At 34.8% G+C, this 26,235-nt stretch overlaps 1 protein-coding gene across 4 annotated transcripts in view; it reads right to left on the reverse strand.

The window, feature by feature from the left end:
* TAOK1 (TAO kinase 1) overlaps positions 1-26,235 on the reverse strand; it is a 140,244-nt gene that overhangs the window by 11,802 nt on the left and 102,207 nt on the right. For all 4 annotated transcript variants that reach the window (XM_019739502.3, XM_074320800.2, XM_019739501.3 and 1 more), the window contains 8 exons: positions 25,214-25,417; positions 23,421-23,555; positions 19,400-19,636; positions 17,662-17,790; positions 14,687-14,890; positions 13,490-13,729; positions 9,360-9,572; positions 8,297-8,479 (listed from right to left, as the gene is read on the reverse strand). In XM_019739502.3, coding sequence (XP_019595061.1) covers positions 8,297-8,479; positions 9,360-9,572; positions 13,490-13,729; positions 14,687-14,890; positions 17,662-17,790; positions 19,400-19,636; positions 23,421-23,555; positions 25,214-25,417 — 1,545 coding nt within the window. The remainder of the gene's footprint in view (positions 1-8,296; positions 8,480-9,359; positions 9,573-13,489; positions 13,730-14,686; positions 14,891-17,661; positions 17,791-19,399; positions 19,637-23,420; positions 23,556-25,213; positions 25,418-26,235) is intronic.

Raw genomic sequence — 26,235 nt, forward strand, 5'->3', positions numbered from 1 at the left:
CTCCAGTAAAAAGAGTTTGAAAGTTATTCAAGGTTCTAAGTACTAAAGTGTTACAAAGGTTCAGAGAGGGCATTTCACATGAAGGTTGACACAGAATTTAGATTAGACATGAAGGCTTCTTCTGAGAGAAAGGTATCAAATTGTTAACTGTGGTGATTTCTGAGTGGTGGAATTAAATACATTTAAAATCCTATTTATGTTTCTGTATATTTTCCAAGTTTAAAAAATGATTGTTTTTATAAAATAATTTTTTCACTCTTTTAATATCCATATATAAAATACTTAATTCATATAGAATTAAATTTACATTTCTGTAAATATTCAAAGAACTTTAACTTTTTTCTTTTAAATATTTTATATGTAAAAATTTCAAAAGCCCATTCGCTAAAAGCAATTATTTTAATTTAAGGGGTATAATAAATGATGGGAATGTAGCATGCTGATCTAAATGCCTTGCATATTTGACGGATAAAAATATTAAGCACATTAATGCTTATCAACCTTTTATCCAGTAAGCATTGCTTCAATTTTGTTTGCTGATTAGTTTTGTCATTTAAGAAACTCAGAACAGTTTTCAATTAAATAAAAATAAAAACTAAGATTTGTGATAGCTAACTTTAATTCCCGTTTCTTTTCAAACATGTTATTTATTATTGAAAAATTAGAAAAGCAGTTTCACAAGGTAGATGAGTTACTGTAATTAAGACTTTTTTTAAAAAAATGGGGAATATTGGTGAACAGTGTGTTTCTCCAGGATCCATCAGCTCCGAGTCAAGTCATTCTCCTTCATCTAGTTGTGGAGGGCGCAGCTCAGCTCCAAGTCCAGTCACCATTTTCAATCTAGTTGCAGGGGGCGCAGCCCACCATCCCATGCGTGAATCCAACCGGCAACCTTGTTGGAAGAGCACACACTCCAACCAACTGAGCCATCTGGCTGCCCACTGGGCACTCAGTTCAAGTTGTCTTCAATCTAGTTGTGGAGGGCGCATCTCACTGACCCATGGGGGAATCGAACTGGCAACCAACTGAGCTAACCAGCTACCCCAAGACGTCTCTTTTGAGATGCTCTCCTAACCTAACGTTTTTGTTGTTTTTTTTAAAGATTTTTATTAAAAAATATAGCTAACAAACAGCATTATGTCAGTTTCAGGTGTACACCATAGTTTTTCAAAATTTATATACCTAAAAAAGTGATCACCATAAGTCCAGCAACCATCTGATACCATACTATACTATCACAGTATTATTGACTATATTCCTTATGCTGTATGTTACATCCCCATGACTTTTTTTAAACCTGGAAATTTGAACTTTTTATTCCCCTTTACCTTTTTCCTGCCTTTAAAAAATTTTCAATTATAGTTAACATTCAGTATTATTTTGTATTAATTTCAGGTGCATAGCATAGTGGTTAGACCTTTGTATAATTTAAGAAATGATCCTCCTGACTAGTCTAGTACCCACTTGTCACTATACATACTTATTACCATATTATTGACTATATGCCTTGTGCTTTACTTTATATCCCCATGACTATTTTGTAACTACCAAGTTGTACTTCGTAATACCTTTATCCATTTCACCGTTCCCCAACCCCCCTCCCATCACCCTGAGAAATCTAGTACCCATCTGACACCATAAATAGGTATAATATTAACTATATATCCTACATGGGATATACCTACATCCCATGGTTACTATGTAACAACCAATTTGTACTTCTTAATCCCTTCCCCTTTTTCACCTACCCCCTCAAACTCCTTCCCATCAGGCAACCATCAAAATGTTTATTGTATCTATGAGGGTATGAATGTTTGTTTTCTTTGTTTATTTAGTTCTTTAGATTCCACATATAAGCAAAATCACATTGCATCTATCCTTCTCTGTCTGACACACTCCACTCAGCACAGTATCTTTCAGGTCTATCCATGCCGCCACAGATGCCAAGAACCCATTCCCTTTCATGGACAAGCAATATTCCATTGTATATATGTACCACCTACTCTTTACCCATTCATCCATCAATGGACACCCAGGCTGCCTCCACATCTTGGTGATTGTAAATAATGCTGCAGTGAACGTATGGATGCACATATCCTCTCGAAGTAGTGTTTTGGGTTTCTTTGGATAAATACGCAGAAGTGGGATTACTGGGTGCTTCTCTTCTTATAGCCTTTGTTTAAAAGTCTGTTTTTGTCTGGTGTAAGTATTGCTACCCCAGCTTTTTATTTTTCCATTTCCATTTTCATGAAATAACTTTTTTCATCCCTTTACTTTCAGTCTGTGTGTGTCTTTCAATCAGAAGTGAGTCTCTTATAGGCAGCATATGTAAGGGTTTTGTTTTCTTATCCATTCAGTCACCCTATGTTTTCTTTTTCTTTTAAAAAAATATATTTTTAAATTTTTTTAAAAAATTTTAAGTGTTTTCCCGGGCCCCATCAACTTCAAATCAAGTAGTTGTTTCAATCTAGTTGTGGAGGGCACAACTCACAGTGGTCTATGTGCGGATCAAACCAGCAACTTTGTTGTTAAGAGCACCATGCTTTAACCAACTAAGTTAACTGGCCACCCTAGCCACCCTATATTTTTGATTGGAGCATTTAATCCATTTATATTGAAAATAACTGTTGATAGACATGCAGTTATTATCATTTTATTATTCGTATTTTTTATCTTTTTTTTTTTTTTTTTTGTCTTAAAGAAGTTTCTAGAATTCCTTGTAGTACTAGTTTAGTGGTGAGGAACTCCTTTAGCTTTTTCTTGTCTGGGAAGCTCTTTATCTGTCCTCCGATTTTAAATGATAGCCTTACTGTGTAGAGTAGCCTTGGTTGTAGATCCTTGCTTTTCATCACTTTCTGAGTATTTCCTACCGATCCCTTCTCACCTGCAAAGTTTGTGTCGAGGAATCATCTGACAATCTTATGGGAGCTCCCTTATAAGTTACCAGTAGTCTTTCTCTTGCTGCTTTTAGGATTTTCTCTTTGTCTTTAACCTTTGCCATTCTAATTATAATGTGTCTTGGTGTGGGCCTGTTTGAGTTCACTTTGTTTGGGACTCTCTGTGCTTCCTGGGCTTATATGTCTATTTCCTTCACCAGGTTAGGCAAGTTTTCAGTCATTATTTCTTCAAATAGGTTCTCAACCCCTTGCTTTTTCTCTTCTGGTACTCCTATGATGTGAATGTTGTTATACTTGATGTTATCCCAGAGGTCTCTTACACTATTCTCTTTTTCTTTTTTTAATTGTTTTTTCCTTTTGCTGTTCTGATTGGGTGTTTTCCACTACCTTGTCTTCCAAATTGCTGATTTGATCTTCTGCTTCATCTAGTCTGCTGGTGATTCCTTCTAGTGTTTTTTTCATTTCAGTTATTGTATTCTTCACTTCTGATTGGTTCTTTTTTTATTGTTTCTATGTCCTTTTTAAGGTTTGTTATCTCTGTTGAATTTTTCATTAAGTTTTTGAGCATCCTTATAACGATTGTTTTGAACTCTGACTCTGATAGGTTGCTTGCCTCCATTTCATTTAGTTCTTTTTCTGGATTTTTTTCCTGTTCTTTCATTCGGGACATAATTCTTTGTTTCCTCATTTTGGCTGTCTCTCTATGTTTGTTTCTATGCATTAGGTAGATCTGCTGTGTCTCCCAGTCTTGCCCGGTGGCCTTATGTAATAGGTGCCCTGTGGGGCCCAATGGTACAGTCTCTCTGGCCACCTGCACCAGGTGCTCCAGGAGTGTCCCTTGTGTGGGTTGTGTGTGCCCTCCTGTTATAGTAGAGCTTTTGTTGTTGTTGGCATGTCAGTGAGTGGGACTGGCCCTTAGGCTGACTGAACATGGGGTTTGGCTTAGTCCACAGTTTATGGGCTGTTGTGAGGGGGTCTTACCCCATGGAGCAGGATTTATCCCAGTGAGCATTGGTGCCTGTTGAGACCACCCTTTGGGTATGCCACTTGTGGGGCTAATTGGGTGGTGCTTTGCTGTGGTCTGAAGCCAACCTCCAAGTATATTGGTTCTGGGGCCTTTTGGGAGAGGCTCCAGTGCAGGCCCAGGTCACCCACTCCCTGTGACAGGCTGGGGACTATCTGGTAGAAGCTACAAAGCGATCAACGGTTAGTTGCTGCCTATGGTGTACCTGGAGGCAGGTGCCAGTGGCCATGCTGAGAACCGAGGATGGCTGCTACTAGTACCAGGTCTGGCGTCGCTCTGCTATTTAGCCAGGATACTATGAAACCTGCTGCCACCTGCCAGTTCCTGTAAGGTTCAGCCGCTGATAAAGCTTCCCGTGGAATGGAGTTGGGTGTGATGGGATCTCAGTGAGTCACCTGGCTGGAGCAAGCAGAGCTCACCAGACCAATTCAGATTTGGCCATGCACATGGGGGCGGGCTCACCACAGGAAAGACGGCGCCCACCTGCCGGTTGCTCTGGCAGAGAACCCCACACAGGGAAAATGGCACTTACTTTCCAGCCCTCACCCAAAGCCACACACCTCACTATGCCCTCCATATATCTCTGAAGTCCCCCAAGTCACTGTCAGTCTGCCAGAGCCCAGGATAAATGCCTACAAGTGAGTCTGTGCGGGCCCTTTAAGAGGATGTCTGGGTTTCCCACTGCCTTCCCTCCCATTGGGGAAGGTCAGAATCCCCACTGTTTTTCACAGCCAGATGTTGTGGGGGCTCCTCTTCTCAGTACCAGTACTCTGGGCTGGGGAGGCTGGTGTGGAGCTGAGGTTCCTTACTCCACTGTGACCAATATATCTCTCACAACTTTCATCCGCCTCATGGGGGTTTGGGGTGGGCCCGTTTCACATCTCTGCCAATCTCGACATGGCTTCTTCTTTATATCGTTAGTTATAAAACTTCTCTTCAGCTAGACTTCAGATGGTTCGCCAGGTTGATTATTCTATAATTTAGTTGTAACATTGATGTGTTCATGGGATGAGGCAAGCATGGTATTTATCTACTTCACCATCTTGGATCATTATCCCAACCTACCTTTCTGATGCTATATGTGATATTTTTGTGTGAATATTTTCAGTTCCAGAAAGAAAGGTCCTGTAAGATGTTCCAATTGTCAATTCTTACTAAAAAACTATCAATCATATTGTTGATACTAAATGAAATATTGAGAGAAAATTAAGTGAAATGCTAAAACATAAAAAAGTCCATTTGTACTTTGGAAATACTGCCATTTTCCATGCATGTATAAAATTCACATGGAATTTAACATTGTTATGTTGTCATCTTGCTGAAATTTAAATGTAAATGAAGTATGAGAAGAGTTGTAATAAGACCTCATGTGAGTCAAGTGAGACTTACTTTGTTGGTGCCTCAACCTAAAGGAACAATTCTTGGTTCATTTGAAGGCTTACAGCAATCTTCAAACAGAATGATTTTTCATCTAGAAACAATTAATGTTCACTCTGGTTCCACCTCTATTTATTTGCAATATTTCTTATTTGAACAGCCAGTATGCACAAAAAGCAGAAAATATATAGCTGTTAAGGTTTTTCAAAGTTTTTATAGAGAGGGAACCAGCCTTGGTAGTTGCCAGCTGACCTCAAACTGCTTTATAGTCATGTGCTTCACTTGGAATGTAAACGTTAGCTCTAAAAATCAAGTAGCAACTCAAAGCACTGTGGATTTATCATCCCATTGTTTTTTTATTTTTAATATTAAATAATCTTTTGCATGATCCATTATCAAAGTACTATTAACCACATTAAAAATAGCAAAATAGAAAAATGAACCAATCTACCCTATTAATATAGTCACTACTAGCATTATTTCAATTTAAGTGTGATTTGTCTTTTTTTATTTTAACACATCATAATGTATTATCATATTCAAAATATTCATATTAATACTGTCTTTGTAGCCATCATTTAAATGGCTGCATAAGATTTTATTAAGTGGCTTGGCCATAATTACTTAATTATATCTCTATTTTATTTGTTTATTTATTTAGAATTTTTATGAGTTTATTTGAGTTAAAACTGATGACATATGCCAGGAGTAAGATCTCAAATGCTCCTTATATCCCTATTTTAGATGGTTAGATGTTTTAAACCATTATAAAACATGTTGTTATTACCATATTTATGCATATTTCCCCCTCTATTTTGGTTTTCCTCAGAATTCTCAAAGTCTTAAATACTTAACATTGCCAAAGCTCAATATATACTTCCAAATTGCTTTCCAAATGCATTAAGAATGCATGAGAGTGCCACAACACCTTCACCAATGGGTATCAGTTTTATACTCACATTTTACTAGGCTTCGCAGAACATGTAAGTTTTGGTTCATATATTGAAATAACTAATTAGCACTGTTTAACTCTGAATTAGGTGGAGCTGAAACTATAAACATACTTGAATAGGACCAATATTTCTCTCACAATACTATACCTGAAATACTATAGGGAGTTTTCCTTTTAGTGGTAATTTTGAAGCATGAGAGACAGAATTTTGGATTGAATTTTAAATATGAAAGTTGGAATCAGATTTATGAAATCTGTACATGGGACAAACTAGATTTTTCTCAAAATTTAAGTTTCTATCTTTCCATCTTGAATGAGAAAAACATAATTGAGATAACTTTTAGAGGCAAATACCTCTCAGAGAAGCCAGTAATAAAGACAGCTATGCTGGAGAAATAGTAACATCTTATTTAGGTAGGTTTTTGAAAAGAACATATATTTTTTAATTTAGTAAGGAATTCTATTTTTATCACAAGAACTACAGGAACTAGAGGAAAATCTATGAGCCAATGGTCTAGAAAAAATGACAACCTTTAACAGGCAAGACCACAAGGCAAGTATTAACTTATAATGGACCAATGGACCTAAGACTATATCAGCTAATGGGAACTTATGGCTAAGGAATTCCTGAACATAGCTTTGAATCATGGATGCAACTGATATTCTACTATTTTTCAACCAATACCTTTCCTCTTCGACACTCAAAATCTTCTGCCCATCACCCTCTCCCCAAACACAAACACACACACACACACACACACACACACACACACACAACTTAAGTACCTTAAGGATAGAAATGAATTTGGTGATTCTAGTTCTATTCTCTAATATATCTGACAAAGAATAACTCAAAACTAGGGGCAGCCGGATGGCTCAGTTGGTTAGAGTGCGAGCCCTTAAACACAGGGTTGCCAGTTCGATTCCCACATGGGCCAGTGAGCTGCGCCCTCCACAACTAGATTGAAGACAACGAGCCTCTGCTGAGCTGCCGGAGGGGCAGTCGGATGGCTCAATTGGTAAGAGAGTGAACTCTTAACAACAAGGTTGCCGGTTCAATTCTCGCATGGGATGGTGGGCTGCGCCCCGTGCAACTAAGATTGAAAACGGTGACTGGACTTGGAGCTGAGCTGTGCACCCCCACAACTAGATTGAAGGACAACGAATTGGAGCTGATGGGCCCTGGAATAACACACTATTCCCCAATTAGAAAAAAAAAAAGGCATTATGAAAAAAAAAGAACTCAAAACTAACTAAATAACGATACACCTAAAAGTAACATTTTCAGACTGACTTTTCACCTGTGTGGAACTGGTTTTACCTTCTATCCTCTAGTAATCGTCCACCAGTCTGTACAGTTTCAGGCCCAGCATGTTAGGAGTAAAGTATTTATTCCTGATCCTCTGTCCCTGCTTCTCCCAGGCAATTACTAAAGTTTTTTTTCTTCATTATCCAAGTTTTTCTCCAATCTCCTTAGGTAGAGCTACCGTGTTTCCCCGAAAATAAGACCTAGCCGGACCATCAGCTCTAATGTGTCTTTTGGAGCAAAAATTAATATAAGACCCGGACTTAATATAAGACTGGGTATAATATAATATAATATAATATAATATAATATAATATAATACTGGGTCTTATATTAATTTTTGCTCCAAAAGACACATTAGAGCTGATGGTCCAGCTAGGTCTTATTTTCGGGGAAACAGGGTAGATACACAAATAAAGTGAGGAACATGGAGTAAGAGCTACTCTTTTGCAATACAACTGCCTTCACATAACCCATATCCTTCCTCTAGCAATTGCTGCTTAATTATATTCCCTTGATGTTCTCTTGATATCTAGAACTCATTAATTATAATGAGTTCTAGATATCTCATTAGTGAATCAATAATTTTAAAGAAAAAGAAAAACACTACCAAAACTAGAATTAAGGAAATAGGGTATCGTGAAAACTAATGCCATCTTTGTCAATATGAAAATATATTTATAAAATGCTTCTGAAGAAAGCAAATACTAGCACAATTACCTTCTTTCTATTACTTATACCTTTTGTTCTAAGAGTGCCCTGCGGAGGGAGACCCTCTGTTCAAGCTCCCGAAGCTCTCGATCATGTTGTGCCTCAGCCTGCATCTTGATTTTGCTCTGATATGCATTCAACAGCTCCAGTTCCTGCTGCAGCTGCATCTTTAAAACCTGGCACTCTGCTTCCTGTGCTTCATCCAAACGCAGCTGAAACAGAGAAAGAAAACAAATATATCCCACTATGAGCTATCCATTCATGACCTATGGAATAGAGTGTGAGAGCAGACAGTCTACTCTTCTGTAGGATACATAATTGTTCTCTCGTATCTGAGAGTAAACATCTTTGAAAAAGGAAGGCACAGTGACCAATGACGGCATTATGAAGATAAAGCTATCATAAGCTATTTGGAGAATACCTGAATAACCACATTTTTCTTAAGAAAAATTTAGAATCTGATTAGATTGAATCTCTTCTCTCCAATGGAAACAACTACAGTACAGGGACCAGCAAACTATAGCCTATGGGCCAAATCTGGGCGTGTGTGTGTGTGTGTTTTAAATATCCCACTGGTTAGGAATGGTCTTTACAATTTGAAATGGTTACATTTTAAATGGCTATATAAGTATCCACAAAATGCCCTCAATATTGCCTCCTGGACCCACAAAACCTAAAATATCTACTATCTGGCCCTTTAAGAAAAAGTTGACAAAACTTACATAGATAAATTTTATACTAGCATTTAAATGTTACCATTTGGATTCCCAATACAGTACAGCTTTTTGCCCACTGTTTAACAAAGCTGCTGTTCCAATCTTGATAAGCTGTTGGTATGTGTACTAAACACCTGAGAAGTACCAGCACAGAGCCTATTTAAAAGTTCATGTCTGATGGACCAGTGAGAATTCTACATATGTCAAGCCTGCTTCCAAGCAATGCTGCCAGCAGGAAGAATATGAACCACCACTACCATGTCCCAAGCTGAACGACCAACTATAATTTCCAATTAGTATTTTAATTGCTGGGATTTTATTCAGGTGGTAGAAGGAAAGGGGCACTAATTGTTTTGCCTAAATGAAACAAACTCACAGCTTGTGTGGACAGCATTTCATTAATGCTGTGGTCATACTGCTCAGCCAAGATGGCTAACTTCCGGGTCTGCTCCTCCTTGAGCCGTTTCAGAACAGCTTTGTGCTCACTCTTTGGTGTAGTCTCCAGTAGATGATTTCTTAACGCTTTGTACTGTCTGGTTTGGATTTTGCAGGTGTCCTGAAACTGCTTTTTTATTTGGAGTTCTTTAGACTGGGAAGAAAAAAAAAATAGAGGCATATAATTTTAACATATGGTATACCTTATGATTACATGAAAACAAAGGCTACTAAAAGAAAGGGAGAGGAAAAACAAAAAGGTCAGATCATGAGGTTGCAGGTGCTTTTGCACTTGGCTACTGGGTCAAACCATTGAATTCTATACATTTTTATAACAAAAAGTCTAATTTAAATCATTAGAATACCAACAACCTCATTTATCACAGGACTTCAAGAAATACTCATTATTTTGCTAGTAAATTTACTGACTTGAATAATTATTTAAATTAGTTTTGATTACCGTGTATATTGACGACATAAAATTAAATTAAAAAAAAATTTTTTTTCTTTTAAATTTCTTCTTATGCATTCAGTATAGTAGATATAAAAGAACTTTATTGGCCAGACCATATATTATGAGATACTGGGGCAGAAAAAAGCATATTTACTCTGTTTCTTATCTGAGACACTTTGTTCGAATTTGTTTTAATGACAATCTCAATTCCAACTACATAGTCTATGATAGACTACATAAAAATAGGGTATTAGTAACTAATGATATTATTACAATTGGTCTTTATCTTAAGGGAATAAACTAGGCAGCAACACACTTAGTAATGAGATAAGAAAGTCATAGGCAGTCAGGATGCAAGGCGGAGGACAGCAAGGCCAAAGAAAAGTTTCAAAGTAGCTGACAGAAAAATGTGAAGGGAACTGGGTGGGAGGGGCTACCACATCAGACTGCAGAGCCAGCCAAGAAACCAGCCCCAGGTGGGCGGTGGGCGCAGGGGGGATGGACGGGGCGGGGTAATCAGCTTCTGGTAAACAACTTCAAGATTGCATACTCAAGGACACATAGTCTCTGCTGCAGCTTAGCCTGCGGGGCGTTCCATTTTTGGATCCCCCTCTCTCCGGAGAGCTTGTCTCTTGCACTTTACAATAAAACTGTACTGCTTGAACTTTGCCTCTCTGATCCGCGCCCCCATTCTTCAGCAACTGGGAGATCACGATCCCAGGAACACACATGGACACCCATATCATTACATCAATAACAGTTTACTCTTTAACACCACAAGCAAAAACTTAGAAGTCAGTTAACTAATCTTTCAATGTCAAACAAAAGTTATGGGGCGAGGGAGGGGACAACCCTTCTTGGGCTGATGATAAATATGGACTACATAAACATTTCTGAAATAAAATGCTTTGGGTTCAGAGACATAAGAGTTTTGGCTTTAGTTTTTGGTTAATCACAGGTTAGGCATCCTATGAACCCAGGTTTTAACAAAACTCAGTAAGGTGAAATGTATTTCTATAAGGTATATTGATCACGCTTACAAGTGAGAATATATTCATTTACTACATTAAGGCAGAACCTGCGGTTGAAATTATTTTACCTAATATAAATACTGCCAGATATTAACTGGTTGATTCAGTGGGCAATAAATGTCCACCTCATACTTCAACATCAAATATAACCTGAGGCACTAAGTCAGTCATACACCTTTATTCTGTGAAAGGTCAAGGAATGTCTCGCTAGAAAGAGAAACTCTTGGTTTAGCCATGCTTAATAACATTGATCTTAAATACTGTCCTTGGTTAAAAACTCTTCCAAGTTTGCCAGGAACGGAACGATGAAATTTAGACATTCTCTTCCACCTCTGTATAACAGCCTCCATTCTTTTAAAAGTTTTTATTTTTAAAATATTGTGCCAAGAAAACTGTAATCATTCTGTATCATTAGCCTAATGAGAAAAAGAACTCCTTGAAAAAAAATTTTTTCCACTTACTGATTTTTTCAGTTTTACTGAAAAATAATTGAAATACATCAATGTATAAGTTTAAGGTGTAGAGCATGATGGTTTGATTTACGTATATGTATTGTGGAATGATCATAATAGGTTCAGCTAACATCTATTTCTCATATAGAAAAATTTTTCTTCAACAAGAAGAGTAATATTTATATCAAGAATAAACTATATTCCTCAATGTTTGACTCCGTGAAAGCAAGATGAACAGTAAGTTATTAATAGATGCTTCTACTCATTTAACATTGACAAAGCACCATTTGGATGACAGATGAAGAAACAAACAGCAGAGAAGGCAACAGGTGTTTACCCAACCCATTCCATAGAAATGGTACCCCAACCCCCACAAATCCTAGTCAACTTACATAAGTGCTCAAACTGAAGCTCCCTTACCCCCCTTTAAAGTCTTGCAGAATGTTGGAAGAGGCAACTATTACTTAGATAAATAAAAATGGGATAATTTGGTGTTAAAATTTAGTCTTTTGTTCAGATTGAGCAAGTAGATAGGTATATACAACTAAGAGAAACATAGTGATTTTTTTCCCTACTAAAGTAACAGAACAATTTCCTTTATCGGAATTGTTGAGCTCATTTTTCATAAGAAGGCATTCCATTCAAAGTCTGGCTATGATTGCGAAACATTATTTTTCTCATTAATTTCTGTATAGTATCTGTGAAAATCATACTAGTGTTTACAGACTTTCAAACTGAAAAGTCTCCAACAACAGGAAACAGGAAGGGTTAAAGATCGAATAACTATCTATCCCAGAGAAATGCAGTCATATCAGATTTATAGTATGACTACAGAAAACTAGTAAGCTTTCAGCTTGGTTTACTTCTGGGTGCTTCTGACTTTAAAACCATAATTAATTTCACAGACATGTTGTTTTAAAACTCTACTCTGTAGCCAAAAGAGTATATACTTCTCCACTAAAAAGACAAAATAAATCTGAAAGATCATTACGAATTCCAATTTTTCTAAGCAATGACTAACGAAGGTTATGTGGATAGTTAACATAAGCTACACTAAATGTTAATTAGCTGTTTTGAAGGCACAGCAAAGAGAAATTTTACTCAGGTTCACTTTACTCAGGAAAGGGTAAAGCAGCTTTGCTTCGATATTTTTTCAGGACAGCTTGTATGAATGGAATTGGGGATACCACTGGGTGTGGTATAACTTCTAGATTTTGACACTGATTACTTCGGTGAATGAATTTCACTTCATTCCAGGACAGTTATTCAATTCAGACCAAGAACAGCTGTATAGTTTAATTATCAAATAGTTTTAAAAGGGGGGAACTGTTTAAAAAGGAAATACTGTGGGACCTGGGCCTTACTGGATATAAATAAGAATTTTAAATGTGAAGACATGTACAGATTAATTGAGATACTAATATGGATGATAGCCTATATAATAGGTGATTTTTTGTGTATTAAAATTCATGTGACTATACTTCAAATATTTATTACACATTATAAAATTAGAAAATTTCTTGGAATTGTTAACTCTGGTTGGCTTTGGTGAAGAAAGCTGGACCAAGCAGCTGGAGGGGCAAAGGGGAGAGAGGGAAACCTTTAACTTTATAATACACTTTGTTAACAATTTCATACCATGTGAATAAATTCCTCTATTCAAAGTAAAGACAAAATTTAAAGTCTTGAAATGATTCTACTATTCCTCTTAAGATGAGTATAGACAATGAAGGGGAAGAAGTTAAAAAGGCATTTTCATCCATTGGCTTCTGTACTGATTAGGAACTTAGTGTCTTTTTTGGATACAAATCACATTTGGAAAAAATAAAATTCCCAAACTGTATTACTTAGAACAGAGAGAAGCCAACAGGTTAGCATGCTGACATGTAACATCAGCATTGAACATTTGGGTACATTTAAAATAAGAATTTTTATTCTTATTTATGGCATTTCCTACAGTTAAAAGTTTTGGCCATTTTTTTGGTACTCTGTTGAGAAATGCATACGCAAAAGTCCATAGCTACAGACACTCCATATTAAAACTAACCTAACATGCTAAAAGTGAAAGAAAAAAGTTTATTCAATTTTTTTCTTTTATCTCTTTTCCCTGTCAAGAAACTTAGGTTAAAGTTACCTTCAGGCTCTTAGGCTGTTGTCGAACCTCCATGACATGCTTTCGCCTTAGTTCTCGTTCTCTTCGCTTATTATATTCCAGCTGGTTAGTGAGCTCAGTTTGATGTTGCAATCTGATCAATTCACAGCGCATCTTCTGAATTGTGTTGAGGTGGCGGAACTCCAGTTCTTGCATGGACTCATGCTGTCGCAGTAACATGGCATGCTCTAAGTCCTTTTGGGTCTGCCTTTTATTTAACTCCTAATCCATAACACAAAAGACAAAGGTATAATTTGCTGCTGTATAATGCCAAGAAAAAAAATCCTAAGAAACAGAATAACCAGGAAATAGATGTAATCCTCTGATTCAATAAGGGCTACATAGTAAATATTAGAGTTTTATGACTTCTACTGTAGTAAATGGGCAATTAGTAGTACAAATTTCCTTATTCTATTAATTTACTATTCATTAATACTATTTTATGCATAAGCTTAGGACATCAAATCTATCTCAAGAGGCCTAATGTCTTTCCTTCTTTTATTGTTTCCTAATTTTATCTTTGAAGAGGGCTCCTAAGTCATCCTTTGAATTTCTTCAGAGTATATTATTTAATTGTATTACAAGTAATATATCCAGTGAGCGTAGAGGTTAAGATAATGAGAACAATTATTTTTTTCATTGGTATAAGAGATTCTTCATTTGCCCGATTAATAATTACATGATTATAAAATGTGTTAAATGGTTACACACTTCATGGCACCCATTTCAGATCAAAATGCATAAATTATCCAATTAATTTTCTCATATTTAAAAATTAATACTAATTTCATTCGTGAATTTAATATTTATTAACATAATATTTATTGAATGCCTACTACGGGCCAGATACTAGGGATATAAAGACCTGAACAAAATCTGTGACTTCATATAATTTCCATTCTAGTGGGGGAGAGGGACTTCCTCCAAAAAAGTGTGTGTGTGTGTGTGTGTGTGTATAAGAAAGAGAAGTACAAAGAAAAACATTTTAAAAAGGGAGAAGGATTTTGTGATCAGGGAAGTCATTTCTGAGAACAGATATGAAGGAAGGGAGAAAAGAAGTCATGAGATCAGGGGAAGAAGGATTTAGGCAGAGGGAAATACAAGTGCAAAGGCCTGGAGGCTGGGAGATGACTGACTTGTTTTCAGGAAAGATGCTGATTTCCTATCACTCAAACGTACCTCCCTGACAAGGTCCTGTTCCAAGTTATGGCGCCCGAGTAACATTCTTCTCTTGAAGCGACGGCATTCCAGCTCTAGGTATTGTCTCTGACGTCGAAGGAGATTAGCCTCTTCTTCTGCTTGGAAATGCTGTATATTCTCCTTCTGCTTTGAAAGCCACTCTTGTTTTTCTTTTTTTGGAGTGCTCTGGTTTTCATTCAGCTCCTAATAACATAAAAAACAACTCAGTTCAAAATACATAAAAATTAACTATATGAATGTACCGTTTGGTACCTGGTACATTTAAATAAAAGTACTTTATCTATGTCCTCTCTAACGCTCAGGCAGGGCAATGACCTTAAATTAAGGAGGTAGGTAATATTTTCCTTTTCCTTGAATTACTCGTTTAGTGAGACAAGAAAAGAGAAATGTATACTAGAAAGCATGCATACCTTTTAACTCTGCACAGCTACATTTATGATGGTTTGGAGCTTTAAAAGCACAAAATGATTAGTAAATGAAGAAAACACATCTTTCTTTAAATCCTGAGACAGAGGCAGTGCTTTCAGGTAGAATTCACATATGAATTGAAATTAGAACTAAAATATAGTTATGTTTTGCTTTTTCGTTTGACAGTCTAAAATAAATATTGAGTTTTCGGCAAAATTACGGATGGAATCAATATAAAAGAATTGGAAATTAAATAGAAAACCAGCAAAACCATAAGAGAATAGACACTTTCCTTATGAATGGTATTTAATATTCGGCATTAACCACTGAACAAATCAAAACCAATGTTTTTCTACAGCATTTTAAATATCATCTCTCAAACTACTTAAATGAAAATGCATTTATATTAGGCAAGATGAGAGCATTGATGATACACTCAATGAGGCAAACCCTAGAATGCTAATTAATACTAGTATATTTTCAATCTAAAAAGCATCAACATTGCACAGAATATTAATCAGCCACCTTTTTGAGTATGATTTTTCAGAGACAACTACTAATCTTACAGTCCTTCCCCTGTTATTCAAGAAAGAGACCAATTCTTTATAACTTTAGCTCATAAGATATTCAAACACATAAAAATAAAAAGCACATAAATTAGTAGCTCGCATGGTAAAGGTGTATGTGTATGCACTCTATGGGAAGAGACAGGGATAACATAGGCACATACATAGAGAATCACCTGCCAAGGAAATTCCCCACCAAGACTCTGGTATGTCCTTTCCTCTATACCAGGGGTGTACAAACTTTTTTCAACGTTTTTTACCAAGGGCCATATGCGGTAAAATACACAAACAGCCAGGCCTCTCACTCGAGGTGAAGTACATATTGCCTCACCTGGTTTATTTAAATAAACTAAATATATTTTTGGAATTTGCTGTGGGACAATTAAAAATGGATTGCTGGCCGCAGTTGGCCCGCGGGCCGCAATTTGGACACCCCTGCTCTATACAGAGAATCATTATTCTCAATAGACACACACAAATCTGGCTTCTAAAAGAAAATGAATTTATTAGTAGGACTGTAAATTACATGCCTAATGGCTTATCTAAACCAATGTACCCATAAAACTAAAATCTCATTTCACTGGGAAGCGGAACGATAGAAATGCATTTTGGGAGGATCAAATATATGGTGATGGAAGGAGATCTGACTCTGGGTGAGGAACACACAATGGGATTTATAGATGATGTAATACAGAATTGTACACCTGAAATCTATGTAATTTTACTAACAATTGTCACCCCAATAAATTTAATTTAAAAAAATGCATTTTGTTGGTTAGTTATTTAAGTTGTGAATCCTATTTACAATCTTTTCAAAACTAATGTTCCAGTATAGAGTTTGGCTTCTATATTATAGTCATGGGAACATATTACAGGTTATACCCTTACAGTTGGAAAAGTCATGTCAATGAAACTCACTTGGCAGGGTATATATACAGCAAGTCTTTGTGCCACCAATATGTCCATTATAAGACTTACATATGTAATTATAAGGCAAATTCCTACATACACAAAAGTATTAATATCAAAGAGATTATTGTTGTCAAAATCAATTAGTTTACCAGTGTGCTAACAATTAATTTTATGGACTAAAAAATTTCAATCACTCTGTAAGAGGGGGTATAAAATTGAGACATACCATTTTTCTGTCCTGAACACTGTCCTAAATAATTATCCGCTTTCAGAAATTGCCTTGGAACAATTAAGGCTTTCTTTAAAGTTAGGCTACACATGCTTTTAAAAGAAATTCAAGAAAGCAGCGAATAAAGGGGAAATGAATATGAAATCATGTGGCTATAAAGAAATAATCAACATGTTTTCCTATTAAAGAAAATGTAATGAGCAAATATACCTCTTAGCCTCACTCTCTGTTAAAACTGAAATAAGAACAAATTATTATAATCTTCTGAGCCAAAAGTAAGAAGGAGGTGTGGATTACTTTTAAAGAAAGGAATGTGTGACTTTTTTTCACAGCTCAAATATTTTTATTTCTAGTGAGCCAGTTACTTAATAAGTGCATAAAAAGCTATTATAAATAAAATAATTTATATTTTCAGGAGATGATTCTTTTTTGAGTCTACTCAGCTGAGGATTCTCAGTCCATTACAAGCAGTTGATGATAATTAATGTCTTCATTCAAACTGATACACATTTAGTGGTCACAAACAACAGAAGAAAAATTTATCCTGCATAGGGAATATAGTTAATATCATAGGGAACGTAGTTAATCATATTGTAATAATTATGCATGGTGCCAGGTGGGTACTAGTCTTATCAGGGGGGATCACTTCATAAGTTATATAAATGTCTAACCACTATGCTGCACACCTGAAACTAATAATATTGAATGTCAACTGTATTTGAAAAAAAACTTTTTTTAAAAGAGAAGAAAAATTTATCTTAATGGTTCTAAGAGTTGATCAACATTGAATATGGTCAAAGATCAGATAACTGGCTTGAAAATTTTTATAAAATAAGTACCTCCTTAAGCTGTTCTTTTCGAAGTTTATATTCTCTTTTCTGGGACTCCAAAAAGCTATTCAGTTCTTTCTTCTGTTGGGCCTGAATATGTTGCTGGAATTTTTTCTCTTCATTGGCCATCACTTTAGCCTGTACGAAATTTTTAAAAATGGGTCAAATTAATTAAGAAGATACATTTAAAGCAGCAGTTTAATACACATCACAAGGATATTTTTATTTTCCCAAGAACATAAAATCAATATAAGCATTATCAAAATAAGAATTCCCCCAAAATTATTAATAAGTATTACTCAGCATCTTTATTATGTGAATTTTAGAGAACCAGTAAACTGGAACTCTTTTACTTTAAATGTTGATCTTTAAAATGTTGATCTTTAACACAGTCAAAAGTTTTCAACTTTTTTTGTTTTCTCATTTAACAGGAGTATGCCCTCCCCCTATTAAAATAAAACACATATACATTTATCTAAAAAATATAATTAAGGCGTTATCTTTTATCTAGATTTACTTGTATATTCAATAATATATTTACCTTCAAATGAAACACCGACCTTCAACTTATATACTAAATACGATGAAAATGTTAAATAAGCTATATATATATATATATATATATATATATATATATGTATATATATATATATATATAATAGTGTTTTATTCCTGATTATGCAGTACATATCCATTGTAGTACATTTAGGAAATACAGAAAAACACAAAGAATAAAAATCTTATATGATTTCAGCACCCAGAGACAGCCAACGTAAACATTTTGGTGCATACCCTTCCTAATTTTTTCTATGCATATATGTATTTTAAACAAATCTATAATCATATTGCACACCTTGTTTCATGAGTTGCTTTCCTAAATATGTTTCTACCTCTTCCCAAGTGATTACAAACACTACCCAATGCCCAACAGTATTCTAAATATCTGTACATTCTTTCACCAAATTATTTCAAAATCAAATATTTATTTTCACCATAAATTATTTTGCCACCTTCTCTACTATTGTGAGAGAGTGGTTCTTCTTTTCTTGGGGGAAAGGGTACAGCTATGATAATGCCTCAATGTGGACTAGCCAGACATATTTGATATTGCATGAATTTACTGAGAAGCTTACATTTTACTTGAAAAACGTGACTATCAAAATAAAATGCAACAGATGGAACACCAAAAACAGAATAAAACTTTTCACATAACAAGAATCTTTATAAAATATACCTTTATCATATAGTAGAATGACAATTATTTGTAAATAAAAACATGGGCTACATCTTAATTTAAATTTCTCTTAATTTATAACCTCTAACATGTTCTGTATAATATTGTAATAATCTTCAATTATTCTGACATAAAAATCCTGCTAGAAATTTTAAAATGCTTCCAAAAATGTACACAGAAGAAAATTATGAATGATTTTTTTGAGACCTAAACCACCTATCAATGGATAATTTATCAAACTCCTCAAATAACCAGAGTACCCCTGGACTAGAACAGTTGAATGAGTTACCAGTGTAACATTATAAAACTGTCAAGTGTCAGGAAATGATCCCATATCCATTGGTTCCCACACTCAGTACTTGATATTATACATGTTATATAAATATTTCTCCCTTACCCCAGTTGATTTGCTTTGTTCTGGGGAACAGATACCCTAATACCAAAATGCTACCTTGGTTAATTCTAAGATGATCACGGCTAGAATAAATAAATTAATAATACTGAATCAGCCACCTCTTTTTCCATAGCAGCCTGATGTTTCTTGATAAGTTTTTCCATTTCTGCAGCAAAATTGTTACGCTGAGTTTCAAGATCTTTGTCTAATCTGAGGCGATGTTCGTCCATCTCAGCCTTTAGCTTATTTTCCAGAGTCATCAGCTGCTTTTGATGTTGCCGCCTCATTCTCTTATAGCCAGACATTTGTTCTCTAAGCTCAGAATCCTGCTCATGTTCTTGCATTTGCCTTGTAACCTAGACACACAATGGAAATAAAATAAAATAAAGCAAAAACACGTTTTTTCAAAAGCATTTTAGATCACTCTACTTATTAACTAAGTAGGCAATTAAACTAAGAGATCCCAGCTAGCAGTTTCCAGATAAATTTCCAGCAGGTCTTTTAAACAAATAGACAAGCTGGTTCTAAAATTTACATGGGAATGTAAAGGACCTAGAATAGTGAAAACAAACTTGAGGGGAGAAACAAAAGTTGGAAGATGTACATTTCAGTAATCAAAACAGTGTGGCTGGAAGGACAGGCTGAATACATCAAAGGAACAGAATAAAATCTAAAAACAAACCTATACATATTCAGTCAATTGACTTTCTACCAAAAAGTCAAGTTAATTCAAAGAGGAAAGGAAAGTGTTTTTAACAAATACTGCTAAAACAACTCATTCTCTATAGAAAAAAAATAAACATTGACTCCTATATTACTCTACACACAAAAATTAATTTGAAAAGAATCATTTAACCTAAACATAAAATCTAGACTCATAACGCAGAAATAAACAGAATTATCTTCATGTCCTTGGGGGGTAGGCAAATATTTCTTGGGCAGTATACAAAAAGGACTGACTATAAAGAAAAAATGTATAAATTAGATTTTTTAAATTGAGGGGAAATTCACATAATATAAAATCAATCATTTTAAAGTGAACAACTCAGTAGCATTTAGTATATTCACAATGTTGTACAACAACTATCTAGTTACAAAACATATTTATCGTCTCAGAAGAAAACCCTGTATCTGTAACACAGTTGCTCCCCATTCTCCCCTTCTGGTAACCACCAATCTGTGTTCTGTCTCTATAGATTTAACTATTCTGGATATTTCATATTAACAGAATTGTATTAATATATGACCTTTTGTGTCTGACTTCTTTCCTTTAGCATGTTTTCAAGGTTCACTTATGTTGTATATCATGTATCAGTGCTTCATTCCTTTATATAGCTGCATGCATACACCATAATTTGTTTATCCATTCATCTATTGATGGATATTTGTGTTGTTTCCACCTTTTGGCTATTATGAATAGTGATGTTATGAACATACGTGTACATGCACTTGTTTGAGTACCGGTTTTCAATTCTTTTGGGTATATACCTCGGAGTAGAACTGCTGGGTCATGTGGTAATTCTGTTTAATTTTTTGAGGAATAATCAACTGTTTTCCACAGCAGCCAAACTATTTTACATTCCTACCAGTAGTATACAGGAATTCCAGTTTCTCCATAAGCTCGCCAACACTTGTTATTTTCCATTTTATTTTTTTTAATAGACATCCTGGTGGATGTGAGGCAGTAGCTCACTGTGATTTTGATTTGCATTTCTCTAATGACTAATGATGTTGAGCACCTTTCATGTGCTTATTGGTCATTTGTATGTCTTCTTTGAAGAAATGTCTATTTAAGACCTTTACCCATTTTTTAATTGGGTTGTTTAAACTGGATTTTAAAACGATAAAAAGTCAATTTCTCGTCAAGACAAAAGTAAGAAAAAGGATAGGTAAATCACAGATGGTGAAAAATAATTGCAAGATAGATACGAGATATAATACTTGTATCTAGACTATATAAAGAGCTATAAATCTATATTAAAAAGATGAACATCTGAATAAGAAATCAGGCAAAAAACTTGAAGAGACATTTCACCAAAGGAGAGATACGAATGGACAATAAGCACATGAAAAGGTGCTTATTATGCTGACATCTTTAGTTATAGAGAAATGAAAAAAAAAAAAAAAACCCACTGAGATTCTATTTGACACCCACTAAAACGGCTAAAATAAAAAAGACTGACACCGCCAAATGTTGGAGAGGATGTGGACCAGCTGGAACTCTTATACATTGCTGAAGGGAATGTGAAATGGTACAACCATTTTGGAAAACTGTTTGAGAATTTCTTATGAAGTTAAACATACCTATACCCTATGACTCAGCAATTCCAACCTTAGGAATTTACCCAAAAGAAATTAAAACATCATGTTCACACAAAGACTTGTACAAGAATATTTATAGCAACCTTGTGTGTAATAGCCCCAAATGGGATTCAAACCAAATGCTCATCAATAGAATGGATTAAAAAAAATTGTAGTATATTCACACAATGGAAAACTACAGTAATAAAAAAGACAATACAACAACATGGATGAATCTCAAAAACATGAAGCTGAGCAAAATAAGCCCAAGACAAGGAGTACATTGTGTGTGATTCTATTTATATAAAATCCAAAAACTGTTAAACCTAACAAGAGTGAAGAAACAGAAAGTGGTGGTCACAAAAATGGGGAAATGACTAAAGAGGGGTATGAAGGGAACTTTCTGGGATGACAAGAAATTTTACACATCTTGGTATTTTTGGGGGGAGGGCAGGGGTGATGGTTAGCATAGGTATGTACCATTGTAAAAACTCGTCAAACTGAATATCTAAGATTTGAGCATTTTATTGTATGAAAACTATCTAAGGCAGAAGAAATTAGACTGAGTTATGGTATATGGTAAATATACCCGAAAATAAGACCGGGTCTTATATTAAGTTGTGCTCCAAAAGACTCATTAGGGCTTATGTTCAGGGGATGTCATCCTGAAAAATCATGCTAGGGCTTATTTTCCGGTTAGGTCTTATTTTCAGGGAAACACGGTAATGAATAATATATATGTAGTATGCTTATCTTTGTACATAAATCTATATATTCTCTGAATTTTTATTTGAAGTAAATGGGATTATTAGGTTTAAGGATATGGATCTTAAGTTTTCTAAATCCATAACTTAAGTGTCCTTAATTAATTTAAGGGAGCCAAATTTTGGGACATAAGACTTGCTTGGGAAACATTTAATATATGCCGAGTCACAAAGATGTTTTCCCACAGCTGGGCCTTCTCTAGGTATTTATTAAAATAGTCATAAAAAAAATTAAGCAATTTTTGCCATTTGCTCTGTTCAAAGAGTCATTTACATGTTCCAGAATAGTAAAAATGACCTGAGTGGGTGGAGGTGTCCTTGATCTCACATGTCATATGGATTCATGGTCATAGCATTGGATTTATAAAATCTGCTTATGTAGTTGGTAACTCAGATAACTCCCACCTCTTTTTTTCTTTCTGTCATATTTTCCAATAGCCTACTTTTCCTGTAATATCTTGATGTAACTTCTTTCCATTCCTAGTATCCTTTGTCACGTTTTGGTCCTACTTATCTGACTGATTAGGGTTATAAGTACCCCACTACAATAGCGTTCTTGTAATGAACAAATAATCCATTTTTATTGTTATTTGGGAAATCAAAAGAATTACATTGTAAGGATATCAAATTGGATTACCTAACATTTCCCAAACATTCTCTCTCATTTTGGTTAGCCTCAGCATTTCCTTATTGTTAATTCTTATGTGGAAATAACATTTCTCCCTGGTGCCTAAAACTGACTTATTATTTAAAGCTCAAACAATTTGTTTTATAAATTCTTCCTTTATGCCCTGAATTAAAAGTAATCTGCATTCCTACTTAGTACCTCGTAGACTTCTTAAGCATTTAATATATTCTAATATGTTAGTTATTTGTGTCTGTGTCTTGAAGACATTGTTAGTTTAACACCTCTCAGAGTGCTCTGTACAATCTTTCTCATAATAGGCACTTAAATGCTAAATGAGCATTCTGTACAATAAACCCCAAATACAAAAAAATAAGATATAATTATACTTGAGTATAGGTACCAAGGTCCAACATGAAAAATATATTTCTAATTTGGGGAGGTACATACCAGTGATGCCGTCCGTATAGTAGCAAAGTGTTCTCGATTACGATAGTGTGATTTATGACGAGAGACTTGGGGTGGAGATTGTGGATCCGATGCTCTGGTTCTAGGATCTCCCTCTTCTCGGTAATTTTCTTCCTCCTTGACAAAGAAAGAGACGATAATATCTGAGGTGAATGGAGTTCATTTGAACTTTTAAGAAAATTAGTTTAAACACAACTTGATCAACAAATCTCAAATACATAATTTTAAAAGTAAAAACAAACAAAAATTGAGAATGCTGACATTTTATTTTCAACATAATTAGAAGCAGGAGACATTATCTCCTCAGTGTATGAAATAGCACACAGATTTAGACTAAGGAAATATATAAGGCTAGATTTATATCCTACTCATTATATGCAAAATTGAAAAGCTTTAGTATAACTTAAAAACAAAGATGATGAAACATACATCCAGTATTTCTTTTTTTTTTTTACATCTAGTATTTCAAACAGCAGTAATAAAATTAATTACTCTAAGGCTCTTGGGTTTTAGAAGCAATATAACTTAAAAATATCTCATAATACTTCTGCTATTTGTCCAAGATAACTAATCAAAAGATCATTGTAAATATTTTAAGAACTGATGTCTTTCCTTATGTATTATCTTAGTTCATTAACTGAAGAGGAAGTCAATTAAATAGCAACCAACTATTTGTGGGACTAATTTTTTCTATTGCTGATTCTATTGTCCAAGAATATAAAAATTAAATATGATTTTGCTCTGAATAACACTACCAGTTAACTAATCATTCCTAATAACTTTGTGTGTCTGTTAAAATACATATATACATAAAATTTGCCATTTTAGCCATTTTTTAGTATTCATTTCAGTGGCATTAATTACATTCTCAATGTTGTGCAGCCATTGCCATTATTTCCAAAACTTTTTCATCACCCCAATTGGAAACTCTACATCCATTAACAAAAACCCTCCATTTTATTCTCTAATCAGCCCCTGGTAACCTCTAATCTAATTTCGATTTCTATGAATTTGCCTATTCTAGATATTTCATATCAATGGAATTATACAATATTTGTCTTTTTGCATATAGCTGATATCAATTAGCATAATGTTTTCAAGGTTCACTCATGTTGTAGCACGTTATCAGAATTTCATTCCTTTTTATAGCTGAATATTCCATTAGCTGTATATGCCACATTTTACTTATCCATTCATCTGTTATTGGACACTTGGGTTGGTTCTACCTTTTAGCTAATGTGCCTTCTAATATTTTAGGTAATACTTCAAGCTGTAAAGTTAAAAAGGAAGCATTTTTATTAACTGCTAAAAGGAGGTACTTGACCTTCAAATAGTTTCAAAAAAATTTAAATTTTTACACGCCAAAGTGCAAAGAATAATGTAGCAAACACCCATATTTCTGATACCCAGAATTTATAATTTTCTGCAGCTACACTCAGTTTGATTTCAGAGATATAAACATTACAGAAAATGCAAAGGTCACTTTTGATCATCACCCATCCTAACCCTTTTTGTCCTACTCCCTAAAGGCAACAATTTTCATGAATGTCATGTGTATAGTTAGTATTTTTAAGTACTTTATTTTCCATCTAAGTAACTTCAAATAATACATTGTATAATATTTCTGTATTTCTTTCTTCTAAGACCTAAAAACATTCTTTTTCTATTCTCAAAACATTAGCTTCTAAAACATCAAAGAAAATCTCTTAAACTAATTAGATGAAGAAAATTATTTACCAAACTTGAAATTTTTTTCACTGAAACCCAATACTCACAGGTTTTAAATGGATAACAGAACTATTAGACATCACGGTGTGGTCTCCCTCCATCATGTCTAGCTCACTCTTGTCATCTGAGGCATCTGGAAGACTGTTAACACTACTGCTTTGGCTACTGGCACTGATGGACATGCTGGGAATAGACTGATTACTTCCCACACTGTTCACTGTTCCTGTCCGTCCAACACCATGATCTTGTTCCTAAGGGAAAAGAGCATTAGGTGAAAAAATCTATTATTTCTTTGGAATTCTTGACTATAATGACTTAGCACACTGCTTGGCACACAGTCTTTAGAAAGTCAGAGGTCTATCACGAGAAATTTCCTTTATTTGTCAAGACCAGGAAATTTACCAACTGTTACTTAACAGTAAAACAAATAAAAATGACCAATAAGTAAATAACACAAAACCCAACCAACTGTGTAAAAAAGTCAGCTCATCAGTTTTGGGTTTATTTCCAAAATGTAGCATTTTCTCTAAATTGTTGGACATTTTTTGAAATACATTTCTACCACAGATCTCATGGGGTATATATAGAGATTCTGCTCATTTCTCAATGATTCCCATGGTTAAAACAAGACCAGTCAGACAAAAAAAGCAGAGAACCATATGATTTCACTGATATGTGGTATATAAACCAAAAACAACAAAAGAACAAGACAAACAAATGAGAAACAAAAACTCATGGACACAGACAATAGTTTAGTGGTTACCAGAGGGTAAGAGGGATGGGGTGTGGGAGATGAGGGTAAGGGGGATCAAATATATGGTGATGGAAGGAGAACTGACTCTGGGTGGTGAACACACAATGGGATTTATAGATGATGTAATACAGAATTGTACACCTGAAATCTATCTAATTTTACTAACAATTGTCACCCCAATAAATTAAAAAACAAACAAACCAAGACTTAACCGTCTTTTTAAATCCTGTGAACAACTCCATTTATTGATTTTTTTATTGAAGCCTTTTATAAGTATATTTTCCTTTCTTCCTCAGAATATAGTCTCTAGTCTAT

This window comes from Rhinolophus sinicus, chromosome 12 (assembly GCF_057876585.1).
Source record: "Rhinolophus sinicus isolate RSI-liver-muscle chromosome 12, RSI-T2T, whole genome shotgun sequence".
Lineage (NCBI taxonomy): Eukaryota > Metazoa > Chordata > Mammalia > Chiroptera > Rhinolophidae > Rhinolophus > Rhinolophus sinicus.